This window comes from Agelaius phoeniceus, chromosome 6 (assembly GCF_051311805.1).
Source record: "Agelaius phoeniceus isolate bAgePho1 chromosome 6, bAgePho1.hap1, whole genome shotgun sequence".
NCBI lineage: Eukaryota > Metazoa > Chordata > Aves > Passeriformes > Icteridae > Agelaius > Agelaius phoeniceus.
The window spans coordinates 48214314-48227952 of record NC_135270.1 but is presented as its reverse complement, the minus strand read 5'-3'; the positions used below and the strand labels follow the sequence as shown (position 1 = coordinate 48227952).

The following is a 13639-nucleotide window of genomic DNA, read 5'->3' as shown; positions in this document are numbered from 1 at the left end:
ACATGTTAGCAGCAAGTACTTTAGTCCCTGAGTTCCTTAATCCAGCCTCAGCATTATGTATTAAAATAAACATTAACAAAATTAAACAGGGAGATCTGCCATAAATGACCATATTTGGCCATGTCAGCTGGGGTGCAGAGCAGTGCAATAGGCCAGTCTATTGCCAGCATCTGGAGCTGCTTGAGCCAGCAGAGAGCATCCACTGAGATGTTCCTACTCCATCTGCCTCCTCTCCCCAGCCCTGTGAGTGTGTCCTCACAGCCCTGGGACACACTGACCCATGCAGGCACACTCAGCAATTTTCCTCCTTCATGCCAGCTGTGCCCACAGCCCTCACCTCAGGCTGGCTGGGATACAAAGACCAGGGCTTTCAGCAGCTTTGCTTAGAGCTAAACCTGCAAAGAGGAACAATGGCCATCCCCCTGTTGCTCTAGTGGCCCTCCGTACACATGCTGCTGCCTGATTACTGTTGTTTAATTTCCATCTGTGGCTGTTACAGGACAGTCAGAATGACTGCACATGTCCTTTTTATCTGTGCAAATGGCATTAGTCTATAATAAAAAGCTGTGGAGTTTTTTCCCATCTGTGCTTGGGAAGAAGGAATGGCAGTGTTGAAGGGACTGAAGTGACTTTGAAAATTAAGCTTGCTTTCACATCTCTAGAGTGCACCTATTTGGGATCATTAAGACAAGGAATTATATTGTAAAATCTTCAGTAATCTTTTCCTGTTGATTTCACATTCCCTAACATCCAACAGGGAAAGGAACACCTTTGCTCATCTAAATTTCTGTTTGGCCTCCCCAGAAAGACCTGCCTTCCTGCTTCCCCTGTATCTGGTGTAACTCTTCTTTCTGTCCTGATAGAGTTTGCTGGCAGATGTTCACTGGTGGATGTACAAAGTGGTCAGATCCTCACAAACTTTCATGGCAAGCGGGTGAAAGCAGTTAGAGAATTAACCAGGCAGGTTAAACTGCTGCTGTGTGTTTTTCTTGAGTTATAATCCTTTCCTAAATCCCTCCTGTCTCAAGCATTTCATATCAAACTCCAGTCTGCACTTCTTGAGCTCAGTCTCACTTTAAGAAAGGTCAAATAAGTGACCAGGGCAAACATTGGATTTCTTTATCAACATCCTTTTTTGCTACCAGGCTTGCAATTTTGTAGCAGCACTCAGTGATTGCTCTTAAACTGCTTTGGAGGGCAGTAATTGCCTGCACCTTTTCTGTCAAGGGACATTGTGGGTCCTCAGCACCAGCTCATCCCACATAGCCTGGAGTGCAGCTGCTGTCCATAAACCAGAAATTGAGCTACTGTGTCCAATGGCACCAGGCCTCATCCTCCAAAGGAGGTATTAATCATTAATTAAATAAATATTAATTAAATAAAATTAATTAAATAATTAATAATAATGATTTACTTATTAATTAAATTAAATAATAATAAATAAATTATTAATATTAATTAATAATAATAAATAAAAATAATTAAATAATTAATAATTAATTAAATAAACATTAATTTAAAATGTTCTGGACATTTTTTTATTACTTGGAGATAATTTGTTTTGGTTTTCCTGTTTGATTTTGCTAAGGTTATTTCAAGACCTCTGTTAGATTCCAGCTTATTTAGAGTTGATCTGCAGAGAAGCTTGGAGGGTCAGAGCACAGGGAATGTTAAGTCTCATAATTTTCCTCTAATAAATGAAATAGCCACACTAAAGCCAAGGCTTTACTACAAACCCCTCCTTCAAGTCATTGATTTTTGGGGGCTCAACCCAGCCTTGGCCCCATGTGTTGTACAAGATGCTTCTGAAGAGTTGTGTCTGGTGGCAGATTGTCCCCCCCAGGTACAGCTTAAATAAGGAACAGCAGCTCCACAACACGGGCTCACGTGGGCTGCCTCCAGAAATACACCTCCAGGAGAGCCAGGCAGGAGCAGGGTTACAGGAGATTGGCAGCTCTGGCAGCATCAGACCAGCCTCAAAGCCCTCATGGCATGAACCTGAAGAGTTCAAGGTGGACTTAGCAAATAAATTTTATTGTTATTTTTATTTTAAAAAATCTAATAATATGAACAATATGTTATTTATTCTGTGAAATTGCAGTTACTTCTGTTTAGTGCCATTTTGCTTACTTGGAAGGACTCACATCCTTTTTCCTTGGTACAGAAGAGCTTGGAAAACAATTACTATATTTCCCACACCAAAGCATGTGAAAAAGATTCCTGAGAAGTATGTGATCAATTCATGTGTTTTGTGAAACCAAATTATCTTCAGATACTATGGACAAAATTTCCAGAACAAAAGAAACTGTTAACCTCAGTTTATGGTGATAGAGCATTCCTCTTCTAAAGGACTTGACCCCTGTGGCAGGGGTATTTTATTTGTGAAAGTAAAAGCTACTGCCACTACCTGCACCATGTGGTCTGTGGCACTCAGATGCTTCTTCCAAGCTCTCAGTACAGGCTACTGAGAAACACACATGTACTTTAAACTTCTGATCCTTCCCTTTTAAATACTGCTGCAATGGAGCTGAGGTCAGCAGGATAAACCTTCTGAAGGTTTATCCCTGAAGAGGAGAGGGAATTGAGGCCTGGAGTTGCCACCAGTTTGCTGAGAAGAGCCAAAGGCAGGAGCCAGCTGAGGAAGAGCTGCTCAGTTTGTGAGGCTGGGGCTCCATCCCAGAATGAAGCAGAAGTAAGGGGCAACTCTCAGAACAGAAAGTGCACAAAGTACTCGAGATTTTGGCAAAGATTGAGAGGTAGATGCCAATACTGCATCTCTAAATGGTAGAAATCTTGTAACAAGCTTTAGGTCTGGGAGATTTCCACTGCTTTGAGTAAGAAGTAAGGGATCCTTCAGGCCAAGTGCAAAACCACAGAGATCCAAGGCTTTGAAACTTGCCAGGTTTCTCAACTTTCTGATGAACCACATGGTACCTGATATCAGCTGTTTGGCCTCTTCTATAGCTACTGATACCACTGGGATTTAGCTTTCCTGTCTCTGGAAGAATTACAACCAAAAAGAACCAGAAGAAAAATTTTAAAGTCCATTTTCCTGTTCTCTCTAAGGGCTATTTCACAGAAGAGGTGAAAATTTCCCAAAAGAAAAAAACAAAGGGAAAGAGGTTTCATTTCTTTATTCTCTTACCTAGTGGGTTCTTTGGGGATTTCCATTTAAAAAGAGAAATCATAGTTAAATACAGTCTTCCCATCAGAAAACAATACTTCTCTAAATCACCAAATATAAACAAAGTCACTATGAGGAAAAGAAATAGTAAAACAATGAACTACTCTTATTTGGTAGTGCAATGCCAAGAAGATTCTGAAGGGTTTTTTTGTCTTCATTGAATGACCATCTCTACAGAACACAGGGGCTGGGCAACATCCTCTGTTCCATCATTGTGATACCAGGGAAAGCCTCCTCAGATCCTGGCTGAAAAGTAGGATGGAATAAGGATGGCTCTACAAAAACAGCCAAGGACAAGAAGCAGCTGGCAAGGTTATTCAAAATAGTAACCTGGTTGCAATTTGAATTTTGCTATGTTGCAAGTTGAATTTTAACTGAAGGAAGACTCTCCATAAAATCAGAACTCTGTATGTTGAGACAAATTCAGATTTCAGTTTACATCTGAATGCATCAACTGTGTGGAGTCTAAGGAGTTGAAGTGAGGTGAGGAGAAGGATTTGTTCCTGCTTCTCTGAACACTTTGGGAGGAGCCAGTTCTCAGAAAGGGACAAACAGCTCTCCCTGGAGCACATCACACACATCATTGCTCATGTGTCAACCCAGACAGGAAAGAGATTTGCTGAAGTTAAAGAATAAATGTTTGGAAACACAAACCCTGCCAGTCCACAGTGGCCATCAGGCTATTCAGCTGGGGTGTTTTGCATATTTTCAGGAGTGTAAGACCCAACTTCCAACTTACTTGCATTCCACAGCAAGAGAATATCTCTGGGGATGCTCAGAGGTCTCCTACCCTGACACTTACAGAGTACCAGGGGTGAGTGAAGGGCACATCATTAATCTGAGGCAATCCAGACATACCAGCTTACTTGTCAAGGAAGCTCAGGTTCCAAATTTTTTTAAAGCATTTAGACATCTTTTAATTTTATTTCTGGAAAAAAATTAGAAGGCAGTGTAGTAATGCAGCTGAAGCTAGAGAATTAATTAATCACCAAATTAATTACCAAATCTCTGTGACACAGAAGATTTACCATCTCCCCTTGTGCTAGATACTGTCCTTTGGCTTTATTAACATGAATTCAGTCAATTTCTTTTAAACTTAAAATCTGGGGTACTTACCCTAATTGAGAAAGGAAGCAAAAGAGAGACTACTTCTGTACCCAGTGTGTTCTTGTCAGCACGGTGCAGAATGGAGAACTGAGAGGCTTTCTACCAACTGACACGCAACCCTGACAGAACTCAAGCTAAAAATAATGTGGATATCCACCATAGGAATGCATGAGCCTCATGGCTGCTGGGATTGTTGCTTGTGATGGCAGCTCTCCTGCTTTATGAATAAGAGCTGAACTTTAGTTATCCTCCTCCACTTACTTTGCAACTTGTATGAAAGTGATGGAAACTGATTTAATTCCTGCTTCTACCAGGCAGCTTGTCTCCCAGTACATTCTTTGCATTAAGGTAGTGATAGATTAGAAAATGCAAACAAGTTGGAAAAGCATGATGGCAAAGTCTCTCTAGATAGGCTAGCTCAGTGGCATTTTTGTACTACATTTTATTTTGCCTGTCCTAAAATAAATCAGATTTCATGGCACAGGACATGAGTGAAGAAGTAACATTTCTAAAACTGACATATTTTAGGATGACACGATTTGATTTTTTTAACTTTTATCCAAAGGAAACCTTGAATCATCAAAAAACCGATTCCCCACCATGAAAAATCTGTCCTAGGTCAAGTTCAAATAGCTAAATAAAGAAAAAGTTTCTCTATGCTGCTAACCCTTGCCCTTGTATTCTTGATTGAGCACCTGAAATTGTGGCAAAAGGTTTGCTGCTCCTGCCCTCACATGGAACACTGAACATCCCCACAGCTGGGGGCTCCCAGGAGCAGGCAGGTGAGAGAGAAAACTTCCCAGGGGATGCAGCAGCCAGCCAGGGAGCTGCCCCCTGTGCAGCAGCAGGGCTGTGACAGATTGTGCTCTCTGGCCCTGAGATTAGAACAGTTTGAGAGATTCAGTTGTACCGCTGGCTTTAAAGCCTGTTTACAACACAGAGGTATGGGAAGAAATAGAGGAGGAGGAAAAACTATTTGAGCAACTGTAAAAGTTCATTTGAACAAGGGAAAAGTGATATTGCACACTGATCTGGAGAAAAACAAGTGTTTTAGCAAAGAATAAAACAGTTTCTCTGGAGAGCTGGCTTTGGGGCAGAGCTCAATGGCAGAGGATTTAAATGTATTCAGATAAATAAATAGTGTGAAGTTATTTTTATGAACTCTTTTGAGTGTGTGTTTCTATGACTATCCTAAAACTCAGGCGTTTCCAAATATTCCTTTGAAAGTGGAAATCATGTGCCTTACACATCCATTTACACAGAGGGCTGGATTAGACATGGCTGATTTTGAGCTGGGTTAATTTTCACTTGCTCATGGCAGACTTGGCTATCCAGCTGGGAATGGCACTGATACCAGCAGCCACCTGCTTCCCTGGCTGGCTTTGAACACAGCTCAGGAGCAACTTGTTGTTCAGTGGGACTGGACCAGGTGCATGAAAGGGCAACACAGCAGATGTCAGATGACTGGTGACCCCAAATTAAGTGGCTTGAATAGAGAGAGTCAGTGAGTTAACCAAGCTTAATCTGCCAATGCTTTCCACTTTCCTCAAGACTTCCAGCTGGTGAAAGGCAGCTCCATTCACTTGATCAAAGCACTGGCCTCCTCATCTGGAGGTGCTTTATTTCCCTATTGTGAGTCTGTAAATGATAACAGAAGGTGCAGAACCACAGGGGAGCTGAGGTAAAGCAGCTGCAGGAAATATTAACTGAACTACATCATAAAAGCAAGATCTGCTGCCAGGCACAAGAGGAACCTTTTCAGTGCAAGTGAGATTACATAAATATTGGTGATCACAAGAGGACGCAGTACCTGAACCAGAGCAAGAGCAGGAAATGTAAAGACCTTACTTGATTTTTCTTCTTTAATGTTGTACTCCAAGACACCAGGAGCCTCGTTCTGCACTGGCAGGCGGACTGCAAGGACCATGTTGCTCACATTACCCTCTTTCCTAACTAAGAATATCTGAAAAAGGAGAAAAGAATCAAGAGCTCAGCTACATTATGTGAGCTTCTAAACTTTATTTTAGGTCATTGGCAATGTAGATTTTATCAGTACAATCCACCTTTAAATAGCCTTATTTTAGCTTCATTCCACTTAGCTACGCTTTATACAACAAAAAAATAATGGGGAAAAGGACATTTCATCTAAGTGAAATTCAGACCTGTCAAGGGACTCACAAAGTTTCTATGCATCACTGATGTCCCACTTATGCCTAAAGCAAGCTATTTCACCAAGTGAAGATTTAAAACTGCACTCCCAGTTTGTTAAGTGATGGTCCTCACACCATCACTTCACAAATCACAGATGAGTCACCCCAGAATGTCCCAGTCCAGGTCTAAAGCAAGGGTGTCACTCATCCATTTAGTCAGTAAGAATCTGAGTGTCCATGAGAGGAGCGCAAGGCCAAAGGCTCTGGTGGCCACAGTGTCCATGGCAGAGCTTTTTATGGGACCAGAAGATCATTCAGCTTGGCAGGTATCCTATGAGGACCCTTTTCCAATCCCCTGGGTGAGGCCATGAGGCCAGACCAAGTTTCTCAGGGATTTGTCTGTACAAGCCTGGAGAATGTCCAAAGCTGGAGCCTGCACAGCCTCTCTTGGCAACCTGTCCCACCACTTACTGTCCTCACAGGGACAAAACGCTCCCTGCACCCAGTCTGGACCCCTCTGGTTTCAATGTACACTGTTGCCTCTTGTCCCCCACCCTGCAGTGCTGAGCACAGCCTGGCTCCATCCTCCCCATGACCTCCCTGCAGGTGCCAGGGGTTGCTGTGTGGTCCCCTGGAGGTGTCCCCTGGCTGGACAAGCCCTGGCTCCACAGCCTCTCCTCAGTGGGTCTGTGCCCAGCTCGCTGGCCACCATCCCTACAGCTCCTTTCCCACAGAGATGCTCCACCAAGAAAAAGAAAAAATGCCTCATTCTTTGTATTGCATGAGATCCTAAGTGTGTTTCTAATTAAAGCTCATTGTCAGGGATATTTTTAGTTTTTATCTTGAAGGTGCAGATACAAAGACAAAATAATCTTCACATTCATCTGTTCTTTGATAGTAAGTTTAGGCAGAAAGGAGTCAAGGTATTTTTTAAAAACTGACTTAAAAAATCAAGCTAGTTTTGTAGCCTGGATATTAATATTAGAAAGAGAAGTACGAGTTGATAAAATCATTAATCAACTGTAACATATGGAAATCTAGCAAATACCATTAATTTCTTGGGCAGAGGAATTTTAAAAAAGCTTGTCTAGAAGCCAGGACCTTTCCCTGCATGAGTCCCAGTCCTAAGGGCATCTCCAGTCACTTTGAAGCACCCATGCTGAACACACAGCTTTGGGGCTGCTTCACAACTTCACACAGTGCTGTCATCTTGGCCTCTGGGCTCAGGAGAAATGGAGCCCCAGGGCCTCAGGCTGACCATCAGGGCAGAGAAAATGCAAATAAATGCACAGGTGTGTGCCCAAAACAGGCTGATTGCTGCAGGGCAGCCCCCACCTTCTGTTGCAGTAAATGTCTACAGGCAGGTGGCACCTGCAGGGAGAGGCTCTCCCTTGCCCAGGTCCCACCACCCACATGGCACTGCTGTCCCTCTAACCATGACTGCCAGACAGCACCATCTTACAGTGCTACATCTGAAATTTAATCTAAGCAACCAGGGAAATGAAACCTGGAAATGAATCACTTCTTTTTTCCTGATCGGCACGCCTGGTTGCCATGGATCCAGAGGCTAAAATTGGACTCTGGCTGTTCAGAGAAGCAGGAGGTGGATTTTCTGAGCTGTACTCAGCCCTGAGTGCTGTACTTCCCCTGGGTCAGGGCCAGTACTGAAATCAGTCTCTTCTGTTCTCACCACAGGTGGGAATGGTGCTGCCCAGTCTCAGGTGGGCTCCCAGAGGGAAGGAGGTTCTGCCCCTGCTGTGGGACACCTCTGATGCACCAGCTCTTCTCCTGCCTGCTTCCCACTGCAGCTGAAGGCTGTGCCCAAGGACAGTGTGAGCAGGAGGAGCAGAGGCAGGAGGTTCCCCCAAAGCCACTCAGAGGTGGGGAACTCCCTGCCTGCAGGGAATGGATAAAGCCTGAGGAGGCTTGGAGCCATGCATGGCTACATCACAGACTCCACTTACAGACAGAAAAACAAAGATCTTGCTCGATCTGATTGAGAAATCTGATTCAGGGTGAGGTGCACTGTACAGCCCAGGCTGCTCAGGTGAATCCCACTGGAGGGTGTCCCTTGGCTGTGCCAGCATTTAGCCCTGGGATAGACTGACTTGGCCAAGGGACAGGTATATCCTCAGATATCCAAATATCCTCAGAGCAGGTGTGCCCTGACATAAATTCAGGTAATTTACACCTGCCCTTCCCAAAGGATCCAGCTAGGACATCTACAGCCCACTATGCCTCACCTCTCAGACCTCTCAGGAAAGGGGAGCAGCTACCTTTGGTACAGAGCTGTTTTCCTTAAGCAAGCTCTAAGCTTTGCACAAGTGTATAATTCTCTAATACTCAGTTTATGCAAACCAGATATCAATGTGGCAATAAAAATTACTCCCAGTAGCTCCCTGAATCTAAGGTCCTTTTCTTCACAGATTTTTTTTTCATTGCTCCAAATCAGGAAAATCACCATACTTGTGGCTATGGTGGTGAATGGGAAGCCATGTCCATGAATCTACATGGTAAGCAAATAAACCCAGAGATAATATTCCTTGTTTTCCCAAAGCCAATGTATCTGTTTGGTGCTGTTGAGAGAGGTAAAGTGTCAAATGGTAATGAAAACAGAGAGCAGTCTGCTGAATATTTTTGCTTCCACATAAAAAAAAAGCACTGCTCTCCTAACCAAGGACAGGAAATGTGGTTGTCTGAACTGCAATTGCTTTGGACTTACCCCTGCTGTTTCTTTGCCAAGGATTGCCCCAGCCCTTTCCTGGCTCATGTTCAGCTGTAGCCAGACAGGACAGGTCTTGATGAGTTTGTCAAGGATGCTGATCCCTGGAAGCTGGAGGCAGTTTCGCACAGCACTGGCCTGACAGAGATGTGTCTCCTTCCCCTCTTCACTGGCATCTCTGACAGGGCTGAAACACAGCAAGGGAGTCCCTGGTGAGCAGAGCTGCAAACAGAAACCTGGGGGGAGGGAGGAGTGTCAGTGCAAGCACAGACACGGGCACTCAGACATCAGGAATGCTCCTGGAGGGGCACCAACCCACCCCAGGCACCAAGGCTGTTCTGCCAGCAGGCTGCCAGGGTGCTCTGTGCTGGGCTCTGCTGGTTTTGGCTCACCCTTCAGTGCTGCTGCAGTACAGGTGCCCCCAGACACAGGGAAGGGATGCACAGGGGTGCCCAGGGCCACAGGGCTGAGCATGTCTGTCCCCTGGGTGCCACCCTCCAGCTGAAGGGTCTCAGAGATGCTTCATGGCTTCAAAAGCAGCTTCAAGCTATGGTGCTGATTTGACAAAGTCAACTTATACATGTGCTTAGCTCTGCAGGCAGTGGAAATACTTGTGCTGCAAAGTCTGGTCACAAGAGCTCTACTGGATAAGACCATGGACTCATGGGGATACAGGCTTGTCATTCATTTCATGAATTGAGTTTGCATTTAAAGAAGATGTAAGAGAACATACACAAAAAGTGTTTTGTTGCTCTAATTTTCTGCTTAGAGGTCAGAACTGAAAATAGGACTCTCACTTTTTGTTTGGTCTTACTTCAAATATTTTTCCTTTTCCTTTTATTTTTAAAGATACAGATCTTAAGGTACTACATTTCAAATAAGGTCAGTCTTAAACTACTAAAAGAGAGTCATTTCAAAGGCCTAACCTAACACAGCAGGTCTGTCCCAAAAGTCAGTTTGTGTAAAAATAGCCTTTCATATCCCAAAAGCAATACAAAGATTTTAATTTTTAGTAGTTTTTTTCTTTTTCAACCCTTCACAGACAGCTTTCTCAGAAAATACAGGTGCCTTTATAATTCAGGTTGTAGATAAAGGTATTATTTCACAGAATCTTGATTTTAATCAATCCTTTTTTAAGATCATAGTCAAGACAGTAGGAATGAGAGAACTGTGCTTTAAAAAAAAGCAAATTGAAATAAGTGAAGCTCTGCTTGTGATAAAAGCCCAGCTTGTCACATAGGTGAGGGGATTTCTTTTAGATTTAACAGCCTGTGATTTTAATCAATATCATCTGAACAAATCGAGCAAAACAGTGGAATATCCTTTTGGAAGTTACCCTGAGTCATCTCTTGGGGTTTTTTTTACAGAAAAAACAACCAAAAAAAAGCCTTGTAACCATGTGAAGGGAAAACATGTGTTGGATGGCAATATTCATACTCAGTAGTGGGAAAGAAGTAATGAAAGTTGACATATAATGAAATGTTCCGTAACACAAAAATTACTCCCCTAATTAGTCACAAAGACATGAACCTGATCACACCTGAATGATGTGTGAAACCTCAATCAGAAGGAGGTCAATGCTGATAATGTCCTGCTGTGTCACCAGAAGGTGACATGTAGGGCCATAGCTCCTGCCTGAGGACATTTGTTAGCCATTAATTATGTAAGGTGGGGCAGCAAAGCACTGATGCTCAGGAATCCCATTGCCTGCAGGGAAATGAGGGTTGTCAACAAAGCCAGGAAAGGGACATGAGCCAGCCTGGACCTGCTGAGCACCAGGCACACAGTGACCCTGGCACAGAGCTCCCTGCAGAGCATCCATCCCTCTGCTCCCTCCCAACCTCTGAGCCCTGCTCACAGCACCAGCTGGGCTTTGGCAACAGGAGCAGACTGGTGAGGAAAAATAACAGAACTGACCTTCCAATGCATGTGGCTGCATGTAGGGTCTGAATTTGGGAGAATGGATAGAAAACTAAAAATAATTCCAAACTCAGACATACAAGATGAAAAAGTGAGAGCCTGAAAGTGTTTGCCCTAATGGAAAATCTCATTATTTCAGTGTGTGGAGTCTTTCAGTGCAGCAAATTTAGGGCAGTGGTTAAGGTTTTGGTTTTTTTTTTTTTTTTTTTTTGGCAGAAGAGGCAGCCAAATATTTTGTGGGCCCTCGGGGATGAGGTATTCTCTCAAAAGCCAGACCAGCCTGGAAGAGCTAAGCAGGCTCTTGTACCTGTAGAGAGGGAGGAAATCACAGATGAGTGAAAGGGGAGACTGTGGCTAAAGGAGAGGCAGGAAGAGTCATTAAGGGGATCATATGGAATCAGGGGAATGTTTGGTGAGATGTTTCCTGTCAGTGAGTTATAAGAGATGATGGATAAATTCCCAAAAGAAGAGGATTGCATTGTCCAAATCTCTTAAAATGCTGGGTTTGGAGCAGTAGCACACACTTTTATTGAATCAAATGTGTGCTGGCTAAGAAAGGGGAGTGCCTGGCCCCCTGGCCTTGCTCAGCTGTAATGCTCTGACCCATGACACGCCAGCTGACGCAGTTATGGCACCGACGCTTGACTTCTGTCCTGGGCACAGCTGTCACAAAGATTTGGATGGGGCTGTGGGAATGCTTAATCCAGCAATTTAATCTGGCTCTGTGGGAGCTCTGTGGCTGCACAGGGAGGAGGGAGCCCAGGCAGCTCCTGGGCCCTTGCTGTGCTGCCAGTTGAAGGAATTTCCAGGGCCACCATGGTGAGCAGCCAGCCTTTCCAGCTTGCTCACTCAGACTTCATGCATCAGATGATTTCTACGATTTCTAAAGCCTCCGTTTTCAAAAATAACATAAAACTTTCTTCTTGTCCCACAGTCCTGCAAAACCCTTTGGCTGATAGAGGCAGGTGCTCACTTTGAGAGGTGTGATGTGAAGGTGAAAAGCTGTCCCTAGAGCTGCCTGCTTTCCTTTTCTTTTCTTTTATTAAGTTCTTACTGCAAAGTACATTTAAATCTTGCAGTGCTTCTGCTAAATTGGATTCAGCTGGGAAGCAGGGAGCTGTGTGCTGCATGCTGATTGGCAGCACAGGCTAATTAATTACACAGTGATTACATTCACACACCTGCCCCGGGCTTGCAGAAGGTATCAGGTTGCTTGTTGGAGGCAATAATAATGACAATGGTGGTTTGAATTATTGCACAGTGACTGTACACTGCAGTAATGACCACCATGACTCACTGCTTTAAAAACCTGGAGCCACACGTGCCAGTTCAATATTCCCAGAAGTCAGCAGACCAGCAAGGAGATATAATCCACTGAATTTTGTGCAGGTGAAGACCTGAGCACACCTCTGCAAGGGGTTTAAAAAATATTGTCACAAGACTGCTGAGACTAAGGGCTTCCTGGCTGGACTATATGTGGCTGGTCACTCTGAATTTCCCTGAGGCAGCTGAGACACACAGCAATTGTGTGAAACAGCACAGATTAATTCTTCACTCCTGCACATTTGCTTGGAGAAGAGACATAACATATTTTTAAAATTAAATCTCAAATTGTTAATCAAATGCTCTGTAGTGCACTGATAAGTAACGGCAGAGTGCCTTAGTATTGTTTAAGCAGACCAGATTTAAGAATTAGGAGCTAGTCTTTTATTATTATGTTTTATTGCTTTTGCTTCTCCCTCTGAAAACAAGAAGACAACAAGAAAGAGCAAGAGTGAGGGTTTGCTGTGCTGTCCTCAAGGAGAGCCAATGGGATATTTGTATTTATAGCAGAGCAGGAACCATAGGTCTTGAAATGTGTGTGAGCTGCCTTGATACTGAGGGAGAAATACAGACACTCAGTCACAATCTCCATGTGCCAGGTGATAGAGAAACTTTTTGCACCAGAGCTACCTGGTACTGAAGGGATATCATTTGGGATAAAGCAGCTTGTGACTGAAGCTGACATGTGGAAACCCTTCAAGCCCAGTGGTTATAAGGAGCACTTGAAGCAGGAGGAAAAGACAGAAGCTGCTGAAGCCAACAGAGCAGTCCTGATGGAAATTGATAGGCAGTGCTGTTAAACCTGTGCTTAAAAGAGACAGTTGGGAGCATGGAGATGGGTGAGACTGACAGAAGGCTCACAGGGCTGGTTTACATCCTGTGTCACAACCAACCCAGCTGGACTCAGCTGCAGGGCTCTGTGCCACTGGCAATAGAGGCAGATCTCTGTATCCTTTTTTTTTTTATGGCCACCTTCTTTCCTTACAGGAATAATTGGAGTTACATGAACAGCAAGTACAAGGTTTCACCCACAGCAAGAAACAGAGCTGCCTATGCTTGCTTTGGTTTAGTACCACTTCTGATTAGACAGGTGCTGAGGAACACATTGAATGGAGGTAGCTTGGTGTCCAAACTGCACAGACTTATTAAAAATCTTTGTTCAGACACATGTGAATTCATGTGCTGTTACTTTCAGTTTGCTGTGAGAGAAATTATGCAGTGCCACAGCTAGAG

The 13639-nt window shown here is 43.9% G+C and overlaps 1 protein-coding gene across 1 annotated transcript in view; it reads right to left on the bottom strand.

The window, feature by feature from the left end:
- RIN3 (Ras and Rab interactor 3) overlaps positions 1–13639 on the bottom strand; it is a 64714-nt gene that overhangs the window by 37252 nt on the left and 13823 nt on the right. Inside the window, exons 2-3 of the mRNA XM_077180630.1 lie at positions 9164–9350; positions 6140–6254 (exon numbers count right to left, since the gene is read on the bottom strand). Of these exons, the coding sequence (XP_077036745.1) occupies positions 6140–6254; positions 9164–9350 (302 nt within the window). The remainder of the gene's footprint in view (positions 1–6139; positions 6255–9163; positions 9351–13639) is intronic.